The sequence below is a fragment of the Echinops telfairi genome, unplaced genomic scaffold (genome assembly GCF_000313985.2).
Source record: "Echinops telfairi isolate 266 unplaced genomic scaffold, ASM31398v2 ScPeMD7_7400;HRSCAF=8409, whole genome shotgun sequence".
Lineage (NCBI taxonomy): Eukaryota > Metazoa > Chordata > Mammalia > Afrosoricida > Tenrecidae > Echinops > Echinops telfairi.
The window spans coordinates 19521507-19547624 of NW_022111300.1; the positions used below are offsets into that span (position 1 = coordinate 19521507).

Here is a 26118-nt window from a genome sequence, read left to right on the forward strand (position 1 = left end):
CTGCATTTGTCCACTTTCTGATAACAAGGCCATTCACCTCCCTGGTCAATGGTCAGGAGGGATTCCCTGGAAGCTTAATCTAACTGGAGACCCTGGAATTTGGGTGTTCACTGTCCTCCATAGCCTTCTGCAAACTGGATGCTCAGAATTTAAGCTGTAGCACTGTTCCCTCCTCCGCTCATGGATTTTATGAAGTACAATCCTTTCACAGAGCTTAATGTACATCTTCCCTCTGTGTGGACTTGTCACTTCATTTAGATGGCCGTTTATTTCTCAAGACAAGCCTTTTAGATCCCAGACATTATTTTTCCCAATAGCTGGGCACCATCTGATTTATAGAAGGCTAGGGAGGACAGTGAGGGCCCAATACCCATCTGCAAAGTATCTAGTCAGATTAAGCTGCTGGAAGATCCCATCTAGTCACAAGCAAGGGTCTCCAGCTGCCTACTTTCAGAATAAGATCACTATAATCTTGATTTTGCTGGATCGAACTCAACTATTGTTCAGTTGACCTCCCTCTTGACCGAACTTGAATTTGTTCTAGGAGCAAGTATCTCTTCCATGGCTTTTAAAATATTAATGGTGGCCTTTATCTTTATATTATTATTTTATCCTTCCCACTTTATTTCATTTTTGTGTTTTATTGTTTCTTTTAAGTTTACAAGTTTGGGAAGCATAGAAGTTGTGGATGCATAGAGATAATAACTGATGCAAGAATTTATAGGAGAGTGGGAGACAGGGGTGGGGAATGGGAGATAGGGAGGGTGAGGGGACTTCAGGAGTAAACAATGAAGGCAGGATGGAGGAGGAAGCACTAGAACTGATTGTGATTACACACTCATTTTAAAGGTGAATTAACCATGGGGGGGACGGTGTTCTAAAATTAATTGTGGTAATGATCATACAGTTCTTGTTAATATGATTAAACTTTTGAATTGTATATGTGGACTATGTGCCAATAGAACTTTAAAAAAGAATTAATTGTCCTTAGGTTGGGGCTAAAATTAAATTCAAGCTCAAAATCCATTCATTCGCTATGGTTTATGTATGCTGCTGGTCCACTTTAGAGATACCATTATCCTTTGAGTGGGGAACATTATAAATAATCCCCATGGGACATACTGTAATTCAATAGATAGAATGAACCATTTATTAATCATTTAATAATTAGTCCTTAATTTAGGCAATGTTCTACAATTTCAAATATTGTTTGGAAAAGGAAAATATACAAATCTAGTGCAGATTTTTAAACCAAAACACATGGCTTGTTGATCTGTACAAGTGATTGAACATGATACACACAGATGGTGAGGGTTGGTGGTAGAGAAAAAACGTTCACTAATGCTCATCCACAAAGTCAGAACCCTGCTGCTAGACTCAGACATGTCACGAAAGCAAAGATAGCACGAAAATATAAAGATATATGGTAGCCTCGAGCTGCCATTCGTTGGACACCTTCAAAGCAAGAGATCCGAACCAACGTCCACGGCCTCCGAATCTATAACCTCGGGGCAGCAGTCGTCAGATCCACCACACACTAGGACGTTTCAGTCTTAATGCCAAGGGAATGTTTCAGGCCCTTAAATTTGCTAGAGGTGAGTTTAAGTTAGAGTCCAGTTTGCTTAGCGGGGTTTCCAAATCAGAGCCTCTGGTGCTGTCTCTGTCTGCTTTTAAGATTGTCTCCTTATCTGTGATTTCCCGCAGTTGACTATAATCTACCCAAGTATGATTTTCATGTGTATACTTTTGTGGGCCTCTCTAAATTTCTTGGATTTGTAATTTATATTTTGTACTGAACTCAGAAAAAAGAAAAGGTATTATATCGTGAGATGACTCCAATTTGATGTAAGATAGACTACTTGACATTGCCCATTTACTGCGACTCTACCAAAATAAGAAATGCTCTTTTTTCTCTGTATTTTAGTTTGAATTTTTCTTCTTTTTATATCTTAAATTTCACTAAGTTCTCCTCACCTTTTCATGTTGTCATTAAGCCCAACTAACATTTTTTATTACAGATGCTGATTTTTGTTTTAGGTTGTTGATTTAATTTTTAATAGTTCTTATTTCTCAGTTGAAATTCTTCAATAAAAATTTCTTACTCTTCTCCTTTGATGCTTTTATATAAAAAAATAATCATTTTATTATGGGCTCATACAACTCATCACAATCCGCACATACATCACTTGTGTCCAGCACATTAGTACATATGTTGACTTCATCATTCTCACAACACCCACCCTCCACTCGAGCCCCTGGTGTCAGCTCATTTTTCTCCTCCCTCCCCCTGAACCCTTGATAATTTATAAATTATTATTTTATCATATCTTACCCCATCCAACATCTCCCTCACCCACTTCTCCGCTGTCCGTCCCCCAGGGAGGAGGCCATAGGTAGACCTTGTCATCTGTTCCCCCTTTCTCCCTCTCCTTCCCTCCACCCTCCCGCTATCGCCACTCTCTACACTGGTCCTGGGGGGTTCATCTGTACTGGGTTCACTGTATTTCCAGTTCCTATCTGTGCCAGTGTACATCCTCCGGTCCAGCCGGATATGTAAGGTAGAATTGGGATCATGGTAGTGGGAGGGAGGAAGCATTTAAGAATTAGAGGAAAATTGCATATTTCATCATTGCTACACTGCACTCTGATGGGCTCATCTCCTCCCCGCAGCCCTTCTGCAAGGGGATGTCCAATTTCCCCCGGATGGGCCCTGGGTCCCCACTCTGCACTCCCCCTCATTCACAGTGTTATGATCTTTTTTTCTTGGTCTTTGATGCCTGATACCTGAACCCTTCGCCGCCTTGTCATTTTATAATAGCGTTTGCAAAAATCCTGTCTACTAAATACAACACATCCAGTATAAGCCATCGAAAGTCATCTTCAATCATAAAACCAAACGCACTGCCATTGAGTCAATTCTGATTCAAGGCAACCCTGTAGATTAGGGGAGAACTGCTCCTGTGGGTTTCTGAGACCGTAATTCTAGATGAGAGAAGCGAAGCTGGCCTTCCCCTGGGAGCAGCTGGTGGTTTCAAACTGCTGACCTCTAGGTTGGCAGTCCAACACGTAACCACTATGCCACCAGGGCTCCCCAGAGTTACCTATGGACTGATCCCTCCTTCTGAAACATAGTCTTATGCCTAAGGGATGGCCCTTCTGTGGTTTCAATAGGTAATGTGAAGTATTTATCGAGACTCTTGAAGTTGTTAGGGCTCAATCGTTATCTCCCTTGCAGTAAGCGGTAGTGAAATCTCTCATCTTCCACTTTGCAATTGCCGCTTTTCACTGGGGCCCTGGTCTTTGCCTGCTCCTGGGAAGTTAAGGATTCAGCCTGAGATGTGAGCATGTTTTATAGGTGAATTCTGATGTCGTCATTTTTCTTATTTCTTCCTGGTATTAACATGCTCACTTTGGCATCTGCAGACTTTTTTCCCCTCAATTAATTCAAGAACTGTCATTCTTTTTAAATTTTAACTGCCATGTCATACATACTGGGAAGGGCTCTCAGTGGTAAATCAATTTCTACCGTGTCCACTCTAGTTTTCATATTTGAAAGATGTAATTTCCTCTGATTTCTCCAACTTTTGCTGTTCTGTAATGAGTTTAAATCGTTCATATTGTTGTTGGTGGCGTTTTTTTGGGGGGGGCGGGGTGGGTGTGGGTGAGAAGGGTGGAATTTAAACATGAAATCTAGAAGTGGAGTAGTTTAATACTAGCTTTTCTGTCATTTTCAGACCTAAAATATTGACCTACATATATTCTTGTTTTATAAAATATGACAAATATTCTAAGTTTACATATATATAATGTTGCTTATGAATTTTGTAGAACACGATTTTAAGACTTACAGACTCTACTGTCTTGCCTTATGGTTCATGGCAACTTCTATGATATTAAAATGTTTAAAATATTTGTCTTGGTACTAAATGTCTTCCACGGGAATACCATCTAGTTTTTGAATGATATGTGAACATTTATAGTTTACCTTGGAATATCCAAAACACTACACAGCATTTTTAAAAATAATATTTTTTATCGCTATTTTTGGCTAATTTATTAATTCTATGTATTTACTTTCTAATGTAGTAATAATTAGTCATGTAGCTATTGAACACTTAACATGTGGTTTGTCTGAATTAAATGTGCAGTAAGTATAAGATACACAGTAGATTTCAAAGGCCTAGTACAAAAAAATTAAACTGCCAGTATATTTTTTATTTTGATTACATATAAAATATTATCTTAGATACACGGGTTTAAATAAAAGTTATTACGAAAACGAATTTCTTTCCATTCTTCTTTTAATATGGCTACTCAAATCGAGCCAAAGTCACTGCCATCGAGTACGGCTGCTAGAAAATGTAAAATCACATAACAGCTCACTTTTATCAGGCAGCACCAACAATTTGGTGTTGGGTATATTTTGCAATTGAAAAATAAAAGCTTAGAGTTGGTAAAATAGATATTTATACAACTGTATCATAAACATTTTTCCAATTGAAATACTGGCTTACATATTATGCCAAATCTAGATCCATTATATCATTTCCTCTTAAAGGTTGTTGTTAGGTGTGCTTCAGTCAATTCGCATTTATAGCTACACGCTGTACAACAGAATGAAGACTGCCTGGTGCTGGGCCCTCCGCACAATTGTCCTCATGTTTGAGCCCATTGCTGTAGCCACTGCGGCCATCCAGCTTGACAAAGGCCTTCCTCATTTTCACTGGCCCTAAATCTTACCAAACATGATGTCCTTCTCCAGGGACTGCTCTCTCCAGATAACATGTCCAAGTACCCAGGACAAAGTCTTGCCATCCTTGCTTCTAAGAAGCATTCTGCCTGTTCTTCTTTCAAGCCAGATTCGTTGCTTCTTTAACCAGTCCTGGAAACTGTCAAGATTATTTGCCAGCACCATCCATCAAATGCATTGATGTCTTTTTCGGTCTTCCCTTATTCAATATCCAACGTTCACATGCACCGGAGGCGATTCGGGCACACTTTAGACCTCAAAGTAACCTGTTTGCTTTTCCACACTTCTGCACCCAATTTTCCCAATGCAGGGATATCTTGACTGCTTAAATATTAGTAGTTGAAGACCCCATTTTATGCCTAGCAAGCTCCAATTCTTGGTGAATAAATTTTGGCTTTGATTTTCTTATCCATAAAATAAAGATATCAATAGTTACTCCAGAAATTTTGTGAGAATTAGAAGAGTATTAGACACTTGATCCCTCTCCCTCTGTCTCTCACTCATTCTCACTGCTATGGAGTTGCTGCCACCACCTAGCACCTCGATAGGGCAGAGCAGAACTCGTATGGCCTTTCTGAGAGTGTAACTGTTTGAACTGCCAACATTGCAGTTAGCAGCCCAACCTGTAATCACTACACCCCTAGGGCTCCAGGTGCCTGATTGGAATTCGAAGTAGGTATTCAGCATTTTTTCATTAAAAGTTCTATGAACGTTGAAGTGGTTTTACTTATGTACCATGCCTGCTATTAGTAAGCTAATATTACAACCTTTGCTAATATCTCAGTAAGGAACAGTATCTAAAACTGCCCCCGTCTCCAGAAATGACAGAGCCGATAACTTGCATTCTATTATAATACCAGAAACTGAGAATTATTTCATATCTTTCTCCAAAGTATTCCATATTTTGTTTTTAATAAAGTTTGCTTGAGATTTTATCTTGGTTCTAATTGCAATTATGCTTGAAATGTGCTAAAATTATGAGAATCCAACTGTGCAGAGATTGTACTTCTCCCACATGGTCACATCTGATTCTCACGGCAAATCCTGAGTCGGCATGTGCCTCCTCAGACCTTTTAGTAGATTAAAAGGAAAAATACATTTTTACATGTAAATATGCTTTTGTACCAAATTTGAAGACAGTTTTAGAAAATATAAAAATATATTTCCTAGAAAATATAGGAATATAGAATAGTAGATGTCTTTCTTTGGACATAAGTAAAGTCATTTGCTTGCAATACTTTTCAGAAACGTTTTCTCTGCAGAGTATGTCTTAAAGATTACTTCTTGGCTGTATAGAATGTTCCTCCTTATTCTTTTTAACTCCTGTTTGTTCTGATATATTTTGCATTTGTTTCTGTCTCTTCCTTCTTAAGTTGATGGACATGTTGATTGACTTCCGTTTTTTACTATTGTAAGAAATGCTATTATGAACACTCTTGGAATATGCTTCTCTCTAGATAAGTGGGTAAGATTTTCTAGTGTAAAATTGTTTTAGTTATTGAAGAATAAATTATTTTGAATATTGGTAATAGCATACAATTGTCCTCAAAAGAATACAAGAAAGTATATTTCTTTATAATTTTACAACCACGTGTAATTATTAATCTTTTACAAATATGTCAGCACGATAAGTGGAATATATAATTTTTATGACATTACTATTCTCTTTCTTGTCTAATTATCTGATATTGAGACTTTTTTTAGATTTCATTTAGCAGTATGGCTTATCCTGAAACTTGCATATTTTCTAATTGGGTGGTATTATTTCTTACTTAAGGAAATTATTACTATTTTGTGTTAACAATATATCACACAGGCTGTAAGATTTTGCTTCAGTTCCTTTCAGAGGTTTTTGTTATACTTTTTCCTGAAAATGTTTTCTATTTATGTGCTCAAATTTAGTAATATTTTTCTTACTGCTTTTTATTTCTTCATTTAATTAGGCCTTTCTTACCCCAACACGATACAACATTCAGAATGTTTCTTCTGTAATTGATCTGGAGGTTATTTTATAGATTTTGGTCTTTTTTTAATTCCTCAGATAGTGAATAGACCATACTTACCACATATAATTTAAAATTCTTCACTCATTATGTTTTAAATTCCATATAAATGCAGGGAATTTTCCCGCACCCTGGAATCTCTACTCCCGTAATCTGCACTGGGCCTGCAGCCTCTTTTATTAATAAAGTTTTGTGAAACATAGGCACATTCATTCACGACATATTTTTTGCTTTCCCAATACAAGGCAGAGCTGTGTAGTTGCAACAGAGACTACATGGGTTGCAAAGCTAAAACTATTAATATCTGCTATTTTTTTAGGGGGGGGGATAAGTTTACTAATTCCTGCTCGCTCCTATTTTACACATCCATTGTTCACACTACCATAGTTTTCATTATGGTTTTTTGATATATGTTTCTACCCCTGGGCATAAAAGTCCTGCCCCATAACGAAAAAATATCTTCTTTTCACATTTTTCCAATGATTCTTATCTTCCAAACACATTTAGACTCACTTTCTCAAGTTCCGTTAAAATATCTTGCTTGGATTTAAAGTATGATTGTATTGAGTATATATATTCAATTTAAAAAAAATTGCCATCTTACCTTTACAATCTTCTCATATGTGAAAAAGACATATGCTTGCTTACAAATGTTTTCTTGTGGTTTAGGGGAAATTTTACAGATCAACCTAGTGTCCCATTCAGGATTTTACACATGCACTGTTCTTTGGCTTTAGTTCTAATTTAGATGGGTGTCTAAAGGCCTTGGGCTTTGGGTTCCATCAATCTCTGTCAGACCAGTAAATCTGGTCTTTTAACAGAATTTTGATCTATCTTTTACTCCCACTCTATATGGTGCCTTCCATTGTGATCCTGGCCAGATCAGTGATGATAGCTGGGCACCATCTAGTTTGTCTGGTTTCAGGTTAATGGGGGCAGTGATTCCTGCGATCCCTTAGTCTTTTAGACTAACTGCTTCCTTGAGTCTTATGTTTTCTGTACTCTTCTTTGATCCAGATTGAAAGAGATCAATAGGTCTAACTTTGTTGAGTGCTTACAAGTTTCTTACTACCCCAATTTCAACTCTGGGAAGTGGTGGTTACAGTGAGCTGCTAATTGCAAGGGCCACAGTTTGAAACCACGTGGTGCTCTGAGGGAGAAAGATGAGACTTTCTACTACTGCAAAGAGTTATAGTCTCAGACACCCAGGGGAAGTTCTACCCTGTCCTTCAGTGTCTCTATGAATTGGGATATACTTAATGACAAGTAAAATTTTAAAAAGTAGGACTTAGAACCATTGCCTTTGTGGACTGTGTGATGCTGATTGACGTAGATGTCCCCAGAGGCTGTGGTCGCTGACCCTCAAGTTCAATGTCTTCCTCTTTGGAGGTGTTTGGCTAAGAGGTTTTAGTGCTGTGGTACCTGTGTGTGTATGAATTTAGATTTCTTCTTTTGCCCTTTTCAGTATTATTTAGTAGCTTTCTCTAAGAAAATTGAGCTAGTCATTTCTGTTCATTTTTAAGAACTTTCTTAATAATTTTAATAAGTTCTCAGTTGATCATTTTCTAACGGAAACAATTTTTTTCAGAAAATATAGTTTTGTCCCTTTTCTCTAGTAATTTAGAGAAAAGCTGTTTGCATTCTCTTTATCATTTATTTGGAAGCTCTGGTGGCTTAATGTTTAAGTATTTGGCTGCTAACTAATGGTCAGTAGCAACCCATCCACTGGTTCCACAGGGAAAGGAATACCTAGCAATCTGTTCCCATAAAGATTTCTGTCTAGGAAATCCCAAGGGGTCATTTTACCCGGTCTGATAAAGTCTCAGTGAGTTGTAATGTACTGTGCTGCACACAATAACAGCAACCATGGTTTTACTCCAGCATAATATCTGTTATGTATATTCCTGTAGCTATATGTACATATATTTATATGTCAAGTATTTATTAAGGCAGCAGATGGACATTGGTCCTCTACTTACGTACTACCTCAATGCAAGAACACTTTGTTCTAATAACCCAGGATTCTGTGATGCTCACTTTTCCAACACAATCACTGAAGACAAAGCAGGTGCATAAACAAATGTGAAAAAAAAGCTGATGGTGTCCGGCCATCAAAAGATAGAGCATCTGGGGTCTTAAAGGCTTGAAGATAAACAAGCAGCCATCTAGCCGAGAAGCAACTAAGCTCACATGGAAGAAGCACACCAGCCTGTGTGATCTTGAGGTGTCGATGGGCTCAGGTATCAGACATAAAAGAGGCAGAACAAAAAATCATATCGACATGAATGAGGGGGAGGGCTGAATGGAGACCCAAAGCTAATCTATAGGTAACTGGACATCTCCTTACAGAAGGGTCACATGGAAGGAAAAAGCCAGTCAGGGTGCAGTATAGCTCCGATGAAACTTACAACTCTCCTCTAGTTCTTTAATGCTTATGCCCTTCACCCCCCTACTATCATGACCCCAATTCTACCTTACAAATCCAGCTAGACCAGAGCATGTACATGGGTACAGATAAGAGCTGGAAACACAGGTAATCCAGGACAGATAAACCCCTCAGGACCAATAATGAGAGTAGCGATAACAGCAGGGTAAGGAGAAGGTGGGGGCAGTTAGGGGGAACCGATCACAATGATTGATATATAACCCCCTCCCAGGGAGATAGACAGCAGAAAAGTGGGTGAAGGGAGACAGCAGAGACAGCGGTCGTGTAAGACATAAAAAAATTTATAAATTATCAAGGGATCATGAGGGAGGGAGGGTGGTGGAGGAAGGAAATGAGTTAAAACCAAGGGCTCAAGTAGAAAGAAAATGTTTTCAAAATGATGATGGCAACATATGTACAAAGGTGCTTGACACAATGGATGGATGAATTATGATAAGACCTGTAAAAGCCCCCAATAAAATGATTTTAAAAAGAAAAAGGAAAGTCCGAGGTGCACATATTTTTAATAACTTATTTTTTCTTGAAAAAAAATCAAACTGCTTTGGCTTAAAAATATATCGAGGCACTATGAAAACATAGGTTTTTGTCCTGCGATGTGTTTGCTTGCTTGCTTCTGCACACTTCTCAAAGTAGTGTGTTTTCAGGAGCCCTGGTGGCACAGTGAAGTTTGAATCCACCAGCGGCTCCCTAGGTGAAAGAGGAGACTTTCTGTTCCCATTAAGATCTCCAGCCTTGGAAACCCAAACGGCCGTTCTCTGTGAGTTAGGATGGCAGTGAAGTCATATTTGTGTGTGGGTATGTGTGTTAAATGATTACATGTATTATTCCTGTGCCACCAAAATTTCTCTGAAACAGTACCCCAAAAATGCTTTTGTTTACGAACTTAGAGAATGCTAGACACCTGGTGTTGTCGGGGATGCCCAGCAGTAGGCTAGGTGATGTGTTGGACTGATAACCTGAAGGTCCGTGGTGCCCATCACCTGCTCCATGGGAGAAAGAGGAGGCTATGTGTGTCTGTAAAGATTTAAAATCTAGAAAACTCTATATAGGGTTGCTATGAGTCGATATTGACTCTATGGCAGTGTATGGGCTTTCAGCTACAAAAGAAAATTTGAGTTTATGAAATTCAGGCATGTATCATCAATTATTTAATTCGATACATATCTTTGAGTACTTGTAATACTTCAATAACTACACTTAAAACCAGGGTAAAATAAGTAAGTAAATAAACAAGGCATGTTTTCCAAGTTGAGAAGACTCACGTTATAGTTAAGTAAAGGCACACAAAGAGATATTGTACAAGGAAGCCACAGGGAGACTCAAGAAAAATCAGCATCCCTGGGATGTGTTGCCTGGGAATACTCAAACATTTGACTCTCTCTACCATCTCAGCAACTTCTTTAATACCCCAAGGTTTAACCTAGCTGGAGGCATTGGTAGTTCAGTGGTATAATTCTCTCCTTCTGCATGGGAGACCTAAGTTTGATTAATGGGCAATGTACCATATGCATGGCCTCCACATATATATCAGTGGAAGCTTGCATGTTGTTATGTTACTAAATAGATTTTAGCAGAGGTTCCTGGTTAATATGCATTAAGAAAACAATAAACAAACTGGTGATCCACTTCTGAAAAATCAGCCATCAAAAAAAGTCAACAGATCAATGGTCCTACTGGCAACCCACTATGAAGATGGGAAACGATCCACTTCCTTTAGTTGTACAAGCGTTCTTCATGGGTCAAGCCGGCTCCATATCTGCTAACAGCAGCCACATTTTTTCTAACTTCTTTGTGGGAACTATCAGCACATGTTTGGACAGCTTTGCTCGTTACAAAAGATTTTCCTATATTGAGTTCCAGCTGTACAAGCGAACTCTTCCCTCCTAGTTTCTCTGTACAGCTCCTTGCTCTCTAGGTTATATCGCTACAATTTTCACCTAGAAGTCCTTCAGCGCTTTCTCTTCCCCATCCTTTTTCTTTTGTAGTTAAACATTTCATGTTCTCTATATTTGCCCTTCTCTCTTGTCTTTCTCATTTTGTTGTCTCCAGAGTGATCTGCTTCCAAAAGGTCATCGTTGCAAAAAGCCTGTTGATCATAGTTATTGTCTGCACATGGGGGGGTCACCATGAGTTGGAATTGACTTGATGACTAACAGCAGAAACAAAACGGTCAATATGGCGCTTATACTATATATTTCATCCTTCTATACCATCATTCAGATATTTTAAGACACAGTTAATAGGACTATTATATTTAATTGGACAAAAACTTCCACCTATAGAGCCCAAATTTATATTCACATGTTTTGTAGCTGCATAACACTGTCTTATTGAAATTATTTGCTAATATCCAGTCTTTTCTCCACAGAAGCATTACATTAATGGTGGAAAGTATAAGGTTACTGTACTTCTCCTAGGGTTAGATATGAAGTTTGGACCATCATGCACACTGTGCACCCTAAGCGCCGAAAGTCACATGTGCTTGTTAGAGCTGGGCCAAGGAGTCCTGACGGCAGCACCGTGGTCAGGCAATCAACTGCTAACTGAAGAACTCAGTGGTCTGAATCCACCTTGAGATCGATTGGAGAAAATATCTATAAATAGATCCCATAAGAACTACAGCCTAGAAAGTCCTACGGGCACAGTTCTACTTTGTCATTTGTTGCTGTTAGATGCCCTCGAGTTGGCTATGACCCATAGTGACCCGATGTAAAACAGAACAAAACACTAATTGGTGCTGTGCCATCCTCACAATTGCTCTTATGGTTGAGCCCATTGTTGTAGCCACTGTGTCAACTCATCTCGTGGAAGGTCTTCCTCTTCTTTGAAGCCCTTCTACTTCATCAAGCATGATGTCCTTTTCCAGAGACTGGTCTCTCCTGACAACATGTCTAAAATGTGTGAGATGAAGCCTTGCCATTCTTGCTTCTAAGGAACACTCTGTCCATACTTCTTCCAAGACCGATCAGTTTGTCCTTTGGGCAGTCCATGGTACTTTCAACATTCTGGTCCAGTATGGCAATTCAAATGCACCAATTCTTCTTTTGTCTTTCTCATTCAAATTCTAACATTCTTTTATTATTAAAAGATCATTTTATTGAGGGCTCTTACAGCTCTTATAACAATCCGTACATCAAATTGTATCAAGCACATTTGTACATATGTTGCCATCATTATCTTCTAGATATTTACTTTCTATTGATCCCTTGGTATCAGCTCCTTTTTCCCCTCCCCCCCCCCACCTTCATGACCCCTTGATAAATTATAAATTATTATTATTTTCATATCTCACACTGACTGCTGTCTCCTTTCCCCCACAGTTTCTGTTGTTTGTCCCCCTGGAGAGGTGGTGGTAGTTATGTGCTGATCATTGCAATCAACCTCTAACATTTAAACACACATGAATGACTGAAAATACCATGACTTGGGTCAGGAACATGTAGTCTTCAAAATTACACCTTTGTTTTTCAATACCTTAAAGAGGTCTTGGGCATCAGATTTACCCAATGCAATCCGTAACTTTATCTCTTAACTGCTGCTTCCATGAGGATTGGTTGTGGATCTAACCAAGATTAAATCGTTGACAACTTCATCTTTTCTCCACTGTGATGACTTTGATTATCTTTACATTGAGTGTAATCAATACTGAAAGCTTCAATCCTTGATCTTCATCAGCAAGTGCTTCAAGTCCTCCTCACTTTCAGCAAGCGAGGTTGTGTCACCTGCATATGGCAGTTGGTTAATAAACCTTCCTCCAATCCTGACACCACGTTCTTTTGTCTATAATCCATCTTCTCTGATTATTTGCTTAACATATAGTTTGAATAAGCATGGTGAGATTATACAACCTTTACGTATACCTTTCCTGATTTTAAACCATGCATTATCCCTTTGTTTGGTTTACACAATTGCCTTTTGATTCACGTGCAGGTACCACATGAGCACAATTAAGTGCTCTGAGATTCCTATTCTTTTCAAGGCTATCTGTAGTTTATGATCCACATAGTCTAATACCTCTGCCTCATCAGTAAAACACAAGCAATCATCTTTCTAGTATTCTCTGATTTCCGCCAAGATCCACCTGACATCAGCAATAATATCTCTTGTTCTACATCCTCTTCTGAATATGTTCTGACACTGGCAGCTCCCTGTCAGTATATTGCTCTAACCCTTGTTGGATGATCTTCAGCAAAATTTTACTTGTAGATGATATCAGTAATACTCTTCTGTAGTTTAAGCATTTTACTGGGTCAGCTTTCTTTACAATGGGTACAAATACGAATCTCTTCCAATAAGTTGGCCAGGTAATTGTCTTCCAAACTCCTTGCCATAGACAAATCTGTGCTCCCAGTGCTTCTGCACCTTGCAGAAAGTTTTACTTGGTATTCCATCCATTCCTAGAAACTTTTTTTTGGCTAATTCCTTCAGTGCAGTTTGGACTTCCTCCCTCAGTACTATTAGTTCTTGATCATATAATACCTCTTGAACTGGTTGAATGTTAACTAGTTCTTTTTGGTACAGTAACTCTTCAATCTTTCCATCTGTTTTGGCAGCTTCGTGCATCATTCGGTAATTTTCCCATAGAATCTTTGACTGTTGCAACCCACAGTTTGATTTTTTTCTTGAATTCTTTAGTTTAAGGTATGTTGAACATTCTTCTTCTTCTTCTTCTTCTTCTTCTTCTTCTTCTTCTTCTTCTTCTTCTTCTCCTCCTCCTCCTCCTCACTAGGTTTTTCACATTTCATTATAATAGTTTACTTTGTCTTCTTAAGCTGTCCTTTGAAACGTTCTGGTCAGGGTTTCTACTTCATCTCTCTCATTTGCCTTAGCTACTTTACAATTAATAGCAAGTTTCATTCTCATTTTTCATCCACTTTCATCTTTACTTTCTTTCCTGTCTTTTTAATGACCTGCTTTCTTCATGTGTGACATTCTTGGTGCCATCTCACAGCTCATCAGGTCTTCTGTTCAATGTGGCAAGTTAGTTCTTGAGATCTCGCCTGTAAATCCAGGTGAGATATATTCAAGGACATGTTTTAGTGCTCATTGGGCTTGTTTTTAAATTTCTTCAGCTTTAACCTGAACTTGTATACGAGCAAGTGATGATCTGTTCCAAGCCTGATTTTCGCTACTGGTATCAAGCTTCTCCAACATCTCTTCCCAAAGATATAGCCAATTTTATTTTGAACTATTCCACTTGAAGAAACCCAAGTATGAAGTCACCTTTTGTATTTCTGAAACATGGTATTTTCAATGAAGAGATCATTGATCTTGCAAAATTCTATCATGCAACCTCCAACTTTTTCTATCACCAAGAGCACATTTTTCAACAACTTTCCTTCCACTGGTTCCAACTTTTGCATTTCAATTGCCAATAATTTTCAATGCATCTTGAGTGCATTTTGATCCATTTCACACTGATGATCTTGGGCAGAATTCTTCAATTTCTTTATCACTAACTTTAGTGGTTATAGCATACATTTGTATAATAGTTATATTGCCTGGATCTCCTTGTATTCATAAAGATATTATCCTATTGTAGACAGCCTTGTACTTCAAATTGATCTTGAAATGCTGACCTTGAATCCATTGCCATTCCTCTTGAATCTTTCCTTCCCAACACAGCAAACCGTATGATATTCTCACATCGGTCTATTTCAGTTCATTAACACCATTACATTTTTAAATGATTTCAAGCTTTCCTAGATTCATACTTCATACATTCCAAGTTCCTATTATCAATAGATGTTTGCAGCTGTTTCTTATCCAGGTGAGTCACACTCCATCAATAAATGTAGGTCCCAAAGGCGTCCCTTCTGCAGGCTTTGTACTCTATCCACACCATTATGCTTTGAGAAGGCAGCTCTTGCTCAGCCATATTTTGATTGCCTTCCAACCTGAGGGACTCCTCTCCGGGCACTATACCTGACAGTGTTCAGCTTCCAGTCATGAGGTTTTCAGTACCTGACAATATTTAGTGGCTAATTCTGCTAAATCTGTTCACTTTAGGTGACCCTGCTGGAAGATGAAAAAGCTTGTGACATAGCTTCTAGCATCACGGCAACACAGAAGCCCACAGAATGAAAAACTGGCAGGTATGTGGTCGACTTTGTGATATAGGGTTATTATAAATCAGAACTGACCCGACGGTATATAGCGACAACAACAGAGCTGGAGGAGGGCTCTGGGTCTCAGTTTGAAAGAGCCCACTTTGGTTTATAGTACAATTGTCGGCATACACTTTTCACATAAATGACTCCAAAATCCAATATACCAACTCTTTCTTTCAGTTATCTTCTAGACTATCTTGTTGGCTTCTTCTTAGTCATGTGTTAGTGCAGGAAGACTAGAGAAACAAATCCTTAGACACACATGTGTGGAAGAAAAAGGTATACATACAAAAGTAATTGAATATTGAGAAAACATCCCTGCCCAGTCCAGATCAAGTCTATAAGTGTGATATTAGCCCATATGTCTGATACTAATATATAAAGTTCTCTTTAGACTTATGAAAAATATGCAATGACGCCAAATGCAGGAAAATCACAGGCCAGTGGGTTGGAAGTCTTGTGGATCCAGTGGCATTGTAAGCATCTCAGTGCTGGCAGGGGTCTCCACGTGCCTTCTGCAGCTCCAGAGGTCTGGTCGCATCAGGGTAGGTCCATGTGGTTTCTCTAGCTCCCAGGATGTAATGCCATGTCTCTCGTCAGTAGAGCATCATCTCCGGGAGTGAACCTAGAGAGAGAAGTGTCTCCGACCTCCACGGACGAAATTCAGGAGTTCCCAGAATTTTCAGGAGAAGGACACGCCCACACAGAGGCCTCATTGGCTATTAGTCAATTGACAGACTAGACTCTACCCCTTCACCATTAATCCTCTCAAGTCCCAACTTGACACCAGATTATGTAACTACCATATCATGTAATTCAAAAGCTAATCTAACACACCTGGTTTTCAGTTATTTGCCAATATGACAATCATGCCTTTCTGTGGTCTTGCAAGGTATTGCTCCAAGAGAGGGAGTGAATTGAATTTTCATTTTTCTGTTCAACATTTCTTTTGAATTGCTTTTTCCCAGTATACTATACAATGTACTTTTCTAAAACTTCACCTGAAGAAAACAAGTATCCTCACAACTGTACCAGTTAGTAACATCAAGTTAAACAGAGAAAAGATTGAAGTTGTCAAGTATTTCATTTTGCTTGAATCCACAATCAATGCCCATGGAAATACCGGCCAAGCAATTAAACAACATATTGCCTCAGACAAATCTGCTGCAAAGGACATCTTCAAAGGGTTAAAAAGCAAACGTGCCACTTTGAGTAGTACGGTGTGCTGCAATCATTCCATAAGTGTTTTCAGTCACCACCTATTATACATGCGGATGCTTGGCAAGGAACAAGGAAATCCAAAGAAGCACAGTCAGAAAGCTCCTCAGAGGATGGTAAGCATTTGTCTCTTGCGTTTTTGACATGCTATTGACACCATGGCTGCAACAATGGGCTCGGGCATAGGAATCATTGTAAGTACTGCGCAGTGTTTCGTTCTGTTGTGCCTCTGGGTCAGAAACAATTCGCTGGCCCCCAACAACAACAGTCCCCGAAGGAGGACATCATGTTTGGTCAAGCAGAGGGTCAGTGAAAAAGAGGGCATCCCTCGATGTGATTGATTGACGCCATGGTTGCAACAGTGGGCTCGAACACTGCACTGGTGAGAATGTTGAAGACCAGGCAGTGCTTGGTTCTGCTGTGCCTCAGTTGTTATGAGTCAGACCTGATTCTTTGGCACCTAAGAACCAACATCAACACCACCACAACCTATTTTCATAAAACTGTTTCCTCATGAATAGCTCAGAACATTTTATGGCATTATTTTAATACTAATTTCCAATTACAGTGTATTATTTATACTCCACAACATGGATATGTAAAGGGATCATGATACTGTGTCATGTGACACTGAAGACCAATAACATCTGGCCCATTCATCAGTTTTTAGCTCTGATGAATAAAATCATTTTATAGATTGACACACGCAGGCTAACTCAGCAAACCTGTTAAATCACTTTATGATAATTTCCTCTCTTTAAATTGGTTATAATATATAAAAATATAATTAGCATGACATAAATTAAAATTTCTTTAGTAACCTTGTTTATTCTAAAGAAAATTTTAGTAAGAATTGAACTTATTTCTCTGATGCTGTAAAGCCTTACCAAGAGGGGCTTGGCAAGGAGTAGGACAGACTAGCCACGAAGGTTCAACTTCCATGTAGAGGGTAGGTAGCACTTCCAGAAAGACAGTAGTAAATGTTTCAGGAAGAAAAGGTGGTGGTAAGGAGTCAGGAAAGGTTTTGCAGAGAAAGTGATATTTGCATTGAGTCATATGTTGTTGAACAGGAAAGATAAAGAAGAATGTTATATAAACTGGAAAGGCTATAAGCACAGGCTAGGAGGAAGGAGATTAAGATCAGGTTTCATGATTAGTAAAGCTTATGGAGTGGCTGAAACAGAGCCAGCAGTACAGTGTGGACAGAGATGAAGCTAGGAAAGTTGTTTATCATACTGAAGTTTTGGGGACTGAGTTTTAATTTCATTTTTATAGACATTATTTATTTATTTATTTTGTTGAAAAATACGCACCGCAAGACTTATAGCAATTAAACAAAGTCTACATGTACCACTCAGTTACACTGACTGCATTCTCCAACTGGAGCAGTCATTGCCATTCCCTTGGTCAGATTGTTCCACCACTGTTGAGACAGACTACTCACTACCCCTATGTTCCACTTAACCATCATTTGTTAGATAAATGCTGCCATCATTTGTTAGATAATTCTTTGCCACCATGTAGACCAGCGGTTCTCAACCTGTGGGTCATGACCTCTTTGGGGGTTGAACAACCCTTTCACAGGGGTCGCCTGATTCATAGCAGTAGCAAAATTACAGTTATGAAGTATCAACGAAAATAATTTTATGGTTGGGGGGGTCACCACAACATGAGGAGCTATATGAAAGGGTTGCGGCATTAGGATCGTTGAGAACCACTGGTGTCGATAATTCTTTAAGAGAGCACAATGCTCAAGAATGACATTGTAAAAATCTGAATGATTATACATGTTTCTACAGCTTTATGGCACAACCCTGAAAAATTTGTATTTTAAAAGCCAAAACCTGAATTACTATAAATTAAAGTTATGTTCAGTCAATAAGAAGCTACTAATTGGGGTTGTGGTTGGGGCGGGGTGCAAAAAAAAAAAAAAAAGCTACTAATTTATGTTACTCAGTGTCCCCAAATACAATGCAACCTAGCTGTTTTGTTTCTAGATACCAAAAAGGCTAATTTTACTATAAGCTTTAAAGTCCATTGTTCTGTAACAGGCACCAAAATAAATAACCTGAGGTTTGACAAACCAATATGTGGCAAATTTTAAATAAATAAACAAAAGCAAAATAAGAATCAGTAAACGCTATAGATTATGAGCCTCTATCAATATTCAGATATCATTACTGATATTTCAATATTCAAAAACTTATGATACTTTACAAGGAGAAGTTATCATCTGCATGGTTTTTTTAAAGTGATATTTTGTCCAGACAGATGGGGATTTTCTCCCAGAATCATGATAATATGCCTTATGGCACTACTGGATAAGGGTTGGACTGCTTAAGCTCAAGGTGGTTGGTTCAAACCCACCAACTGTTTTGCAAAAGAAAGATCAATTTTCTGCTTCTGTAAAGATCTACAGGCTAGAAAATGGTATATTCGATCGTTATGAGTAGGAATCAATTGAATGACATTGCTTTGGTTTTCTGTTTGTTTGTGTTTAATATATTAAGGGAGGCATCCAGGTGGAACGCTGGTTCAAGCATTTGGTTGCTAACGGTCAGCAATTAAAACCCAGCAGCCACTCTGCAGGAGGAAGATGTGGCCGTCGGCTTGCGTCAGGGTGTACAGCCTTGGAAAACTGATGGGCAGTTCTCTGTTCTTTAGGGCTGTGCTGAGTCCGAACCAGCTCCATGACAAAGGTTTTTTTAAAATTTTATATCCTAAGAAAAATTTAAAGGAAAGTAAGATTCCCTTGGCTCCTAACCTACTGCAATGGTAGTTTTTACTCAAACTTGTAATGAATTTCTATAAAATGTAGATATAATCTATGCCCAGCCTTCATTTTTCCCCTCTACATTTCTCCTATCACTCCAGCATCAATAGAATCCATATATGAAGCAATTTTGCAATATATACATACATTGCATATATATAGATGCACGATATATAAAACTGTATTACCTATACACCTACATACCTATACACCTAAAACTACATACCTATACACCTAAAACAGTATACCTTTGTAGATAGACCATATCTACAGCTCTATCTATATTCCCTAGCCTTAAGAGAAAATGCCAAAAGTAGACACCAGTAGAATTAAATTGCTGTGGAGGGATTTGCACAATCTTTTACTTTAACTGTGATAAAAGTGCAAGTCCAATTAACGTGTTAGAAATGACTTTGAACGGTTTAGTCTCGGTGTGCTTTGTAAGTTCATAAAACTAGTGGTTTCAAAATTAGATGTAATTGTTGAGTTGTGTATCATGTGTTCTACTACAACCCAAAGGTGTGCACTTTCTTTTTGAGGAGTAGGGGAGAGCATGTTTACACATCTGGTAGCATGTGAAGTAGTAGAACAGTATTTTGGGGAAAAATTAAGCAATATTCTAATTACAGTCTTCATATAGTTAATAGTCCTCTAAAATATATCATAGCCTTATTGTGAAAACATTTGCAACTTGAAGTCTGTACAGAGAAACAACCACACTCCACACACATCACAACTTGGCAACAGCAATCTAGTCTTAAATGGCTTATTTTGCACACAAACTCATGTTTACATCTTCTTCAGTGGAAGAGCCTCTGGCAAACAAGGCGGACAAAAGAGTTTAAAAAAAATTGTATGAATGTAAATATAAGATTTTATAGAAAAGTGGCATAAGGTAATGTTGACCATATCTTTTAAACAGCTGAATGACATCCCCTGCAAAGCTGAAAGAGCTGAAAATATTTATTTATACAAAACATATTTCTTTCAAAGTAATCTGTCCAGAAATTTGTGAAAAATAAGTTGAATCTCCCTTTTCCCCCAAAGTATGCCTGGTATATGTGCTAACTTACTGAATTCATCCTTCATGCAATTTCAGTTTATTAAAGAGGTTAAAAATTTATAAAACTCTGATGGGATATGGTTTTAATGCTTCATCACACTACCCATCATTTGCTTTTCAATCTAGATCAGAATGATCTTTCCTACTTCCCTGCAATCACCTACCTGCACAGCTAATATTTTCTGAATGCTCCCTTGAGAGTCTTGCTGGAACTTGGCCAGCTTCGTCTGGTTGTACAGGACCACCAGTTTGAAGTGCGTCTCCCATACCTTCTGTATCCTTCTTTGCAGCTGACAGAACTAAAGGGAAGAGGAAGGGGAAGGGGAAAAAAAAAGAAAAACCACAAATCAGAGTAGGAGAGGAAATTAATGGCAGTGTTCAAGAAGAATGATGGAGGGAAATCGAGAAAGCAGTCAATAGCCCATTCTGCACTATACGGCCCTGACAGGAATTTCACAGTCTCTTGATTTTTCAGCCCACTCATGTGCATTCATCAGAAACCAGTCACATCTGGCCGCCAGGATGGGGGGTTAATTTTCTCTAAATGCCTCAGCAGTTTTGTTCTAGCTGAGGCACACTCTGTGACTGCAAAGCTGATGAGTAAAATATTTCTACTTCACCCAGTTTAACTCTAAACCGATAGCCTCGGGACATATTGAACCTTTCATTCATATATATACACACACACACACACACACACACACACACACACACACACACACACATATATGCTTTTTGAATGGCACATCGGGTCAAGCCAAAGTTTCAAGTGCAACTTTAAGACTTTGATGGACGCCATAGCTTCCCTTTTTCCTCATAAAGCTCACCATTGCTTGGCAATGTGCGCTGCAGAGCATGACAAAACTAAAGAGAATTAACTTAGCCATCAACTGCTGAGGGAGAACAATAGCAGGGAAGAAATTTCCAGCTAGAACTCCCTATTAATCTACCTCCCTCTGACCATGTGATGTGGAAGCATCTCACTGCTCCCGAGTACAGTAGCTGCAGTGCTTAGAAGTGGCATGCTTCATGCGGGATCTGAACAGAACAGGAAAGGCTCCTACGAGGCGATCTGTGCCATTTGGCAGACTGAATAAAACAGTCCAACAAACCAACACAAGGACAGTGGAAGGTTTTAACCAGTAACATTCAATTTTCCCTTGAATGGTTAACGTAGCCACACCATACACAAGTGTTTAAATTAGATTACTTTCAAAAGAATAAACTGGAAAAATGAATGGCAAAAGCAATGCTCCCAAGAAATAACAATGCTTACATATAGGAATGTTTGGACAAGTCAAAAATTAAGTTTCTGGTAGTTGGTAATATCGATAATTGCTTATGTCGATTCCATTTTTAGTATCATTTCCAGAATAAAATTGTGAAGATTAAACATTAATTAATTCCAACAATGCTAGGGGCAGTGCTTACAAAGTGGGTTAATCCCAAACATTCTTCAAGCAGTGTGTGTGAGAGACCTGTGAACTTTTTGTATGGATTTTTCAACAAAGCAGCTTACTTAAAATTACTATTTTAAAAACCTTGTCATGGTCTTTGAATTGATAAGTAGCATTGTCTCTATTGTATATTGTAATAAACAGTATGAGGAGCCCTGATGGTGTAGTGGTTAAGCATTGGGCTGCAACCCCCATGGTCCGCAGTTCAACACCACTAGCAGCTCCTAGGGAGAAAAACTGGGCTTTCTACTCCTGCAAACAATAATAGTCTGGAAACCCACAGGGGGTTGCTATGACTCAAAATTGACTGTATGGCACTGAGTGGGTGAGAGGGTGAGTGAGTGAATGAGCAGTGCATAGATATTCTTGTATACCAATTCCTCACTTATTAATGACCTCATTTGGAGGCACTAAGGAGATAAATAGCTCGCTGGAAGCAGAAGACAGATTCACTCCCTGTGAGACATTCCTGTTAAGAACACACATGGAGCTACACTAGAGCCCTGGAGGTAATGGAGCCACATGGAGACCCCTGCCAGGTGCTTCCACTGCCACTGGATCCACAAGACTTTCCACCTACTGGCCTGTGATCTTCCTGCTTTTGACGTCATTGCATGTGTTTCATGTGTCTGAAGAGGAATTTATAGATGGGTATTGGGCATCTGGGCTAATATCTGACTTGATCTGGACTGGGCTGGGATGTTTTCTCAATGTTCAAATGCTCTTGCATATTCACCTCATTCTCATACACATATGAGTGTCTATGAATTTGTTTCTCTAGTCTACCCAGACTAACACATTATGGTACCAGAAATGGGGTACTAGAGAAACAAATCATAAAAATGGAGAGTTTTTTGACCTGTGCATCATGGTAATTTTTCTTCTTTGGCTAGTCCAAGATTTGGCCACACAATTTACTGGGTTGCTTTCTGGAAAGAATATGGGAAGTTGAAGCTTTGATTATTTTGTTTGGTTGTAGTTTTGGGTTATTCCTGTATGAAATGGTGAAAATGAATGTGATTAAAGTATATTTTGAGCTCAGGGGACAAAATCGTCTCCTGAATTTCTCAGAGCTGCTTAGAGAAAATGGCTGACAGAAGGTCAGAATGGCTGACAGAAAGCCTGGATCTGGCTTGATGCTGTCAGAGGCCTAATCCCATATTTTTGTATCAATAAAATAGTTTAGATGATGAATTAAGAAAAGATAAATAAGAATTGAACTTGACAGTTTTAAGAATTCAGATTAGTATCTGATTCTACTTTGTTTATACTTATTTCTTCTGCTTATTATTGTTGATATAACAATTGGTATAAATGATTATTGGGGAATATGAAAACAGAGAACTTGTAAGCCTACTTGCTTCAAGACATTAAAATTTAATCTTTAAATGGGTTTAAGACATACCTGCAAAGAAGGCTCTGAAATAATAAGCCCCACCCAGAGCTTTGGAGTACTCAGGATATTTTCATTCAAAAAGACTTGCCTAGGGGGCTGTTGACAGATGGAAGAAAAAGGAACTTTGGCTTTTTGAATCTTGAACTAGTGGTTTGGGTCAGAAGCTGGAAAAAAATCTGAAACTATGAAGAAAACTCCACTGTAGGGCTGAACTGTTAAAGGGAGCCTGTGGCAAGCTGAAATGCTTGCTAGGTGACTACCTGGATCTACTTGTTGAGTGGAAGTGAAAGAAATGCAGCAATAAAGAGATGGGTTAAGTCTGGCCACAGACACCTGTGAACCTGGTTTATAGGAACCAGCTGGTTGATTGGTCTGAAGTTCATGACCTGGTCTGAAGTTCATGACCTTGTCCAAGGGGCTAGAGTTGTTGTGAATTTGTGATGGGGCCCATGGTCTAAAGACAAGGCAGCCAATGGGCACCCTGGTGAGGTTAAATGAGGCAACCCACATTGAGTTGGCCAGAATCTGACCAGATGAAGAGAAGATATTTGAACCTGTGAACTAGTGCATATTTCTGCTGACTATGGATGGCCTGTCCTGATTTGACTGTGGATGCAGAACTCACAAGGTTCCAACTGAAATGAAGATTTCTCACATCAAAGATGGTGATGGTCTCCTCAGAGCACTGGGTTGATTTAAGTGGGCAGTATAGAAATTGGATACCCAAAATGGAGGATAAAGGTATGAAGTGGCTGGCTTACAAACTTTCATAGGTGGGGGAATAAATTCATGGGAATATATTCACAGGAATATGGTTCATAAGATTATGGTGTAGATGTTCACATAAGTACAAGATATTTTTGTTTTGTTCACTTATAGAATGTTATGGTTAAAAGAGGTGGCACATATTGCATTGTATGAATTTTAGTTTTATTCTGTTAGGTACAGATATCATTTTATTATTGCTCATTTGAAAATGATATATGGCTAAAGAGTTGTGTGATAGTGTCAAATTGACAAGAGGTGGTCTGTGGTAGTTAAAGAATCTTTTGTCAATTTGAGACTTAAGAGTGAAGGGGCGGAGTTTAGCCTGTCAATCAGGTTTCAGCTTGATGACCTCATTTGGAGGTACTCAGGAAATAAATAGCTCACTGGAGGCAGGAGACAGATTCACTCTCTGAGACATTCCTGTTGAGAAGACACATGGAGCTACGGGAGAGCCTTTGAGGTGATGGACCCAGCACTGAAATACTTCCACTGCCACTGGATCTACAAGACTTCTACCTACCAGCCTGTGAACTTCCTGCATTAGGCATCATTGCATGTGCTGCATGAATCTAAAGAAGAATTTATGGACTGGTAGCAGACATATGGGCTAATATTGGACTTATGGACTTGATCTGGACTAGGCTGGGATGTTTGTTCAATATACAATTACTGTTTGATATAAAATTCTCTCTTCTATATATCTATATGAGTGTCTCTAACTGTACTTCTTCCAAGACAGACTTGTTTGTTGTTCTGGAAGTGCAGAGACATTTTAATATTCTTCACCAACACCATAATTCAAGAGAATCAGTTGTTCTTAAGTCTTCCTTATTCTATGTCCAACATTCACATGAATATGAGGTGATTGAAAACAGAATGTCTTGAGTCAGGCTCACTTTAGTCCTCAAAGTGACCCCCTTGTTCATCAGTGCTTTATAGAGGTCTTGTGTAGCCGATTCTCCCAATACAATTGCTGTTTGATCTCTTGACTGTTGCTTCCAGAAATATTAACTGTTGATCCAAGCAAAGTGAAATCCTTGACAACTCCAATCCATTCTGTTTGTCATGTGAGGATTTTGATTTTCTTTACCATAAGCCTGCAGTCTCTGATTTTAATCAGTGCTTTAATTCTGCCTCACTTTCAGCAAGCCACATACAAGTCTGCAAATCATAGGTTGGTAACAAGCTTTTCTCCCATCCTGATGCCATGTAATTCTTTATATAGTTCAGCTCCTTGGATTATTTGTTCAGTATGTTGATTGAACCCGTATTATGAAAGGGTGCAACTCTGAAATACACCTTTCCTAATTTTAAAGGACTCAGCATTCTCTTGTTCTGTTTGAACGACTGATGCTTGGTCCATGAACAGATTCCACCTGAGCACAGTGAAATGTTTTGGAATTCCTATTCTTCTCAATATTATCTATAATTTGCTATAATCTACAATAGCTGAATACCTTTACATAATCAATAAAAAAAAGTAAGCATATTTCTAGTATTCTCTGTTTTCAGTCTCTTCTGAATCTGGCCTGAATTTCTGGCAGGTCCTTGTCTATGTGCTGCTGCAACTGTTTTTGAATTTACTTGCATGTGAAATTAGTGTTCCATAATTTCTATATTCTTTTGGGTAACTTTTCTTTGGAGCAGACACAAGGATGGATCTCTTCCAGTTAGTTGGTTACATGACTGCCTTCGAAATTTCTTGGCCCCAAACAACTAACTCTATAGAGTATGTATATTTTTAAATGTGTTCCTTGATATTTGGTTTTATATTACAATGTGACTTGTTGCATGGAAATTTTGTTTTTTAAAAGAGTAAGGGTGGGAGAGCTTTTAGATGGTTACAATGTGAAATTATCAGGAAAGTATCTTTGCTTGTCGAGTGCAAATACACATGGAAACATTTTAACACCATTATCATACAGTTCTTTACATACTGACTGAATATATTGTAGGTTGACGTGAACATCTCGAATAAGTAGGATATATTCCAATAAATAAATATAATATGATAAAAGAAGCTACTTCCTTAATAAAAACAATTATGTGGTAATAACTAATTGTTGTAGACATGGCTCATTTGAACAGGTTAGTGGGATTGTTGAGGTAGTTTCACTTAATAACTCCAACAGAA

General features: G+C 38.5%; 1 protein-coding gene across 1 annotated transcript in view; it reads right to left on the reverse strand.

The window, feature by feature from the left end:
• The window catches only part of CCDC178 (coiled-coil domain containing 178), a 470395-nt gene that overhangs the window by 29531 nt on the left and 414746 nt on the right, over window positions 1–26118 (reverse strand). Inside the window, exon 18 of the mRNA XM_045296033.1 lies at window positions 20528–20662. Within this exon, the coding sequence (XP_045151968.1) occupies window positions 20528–20662 (135 nt within the window). The remainder of the gene's footprint in view (window positions 1–20527; window positions 20663–26118) is intronic.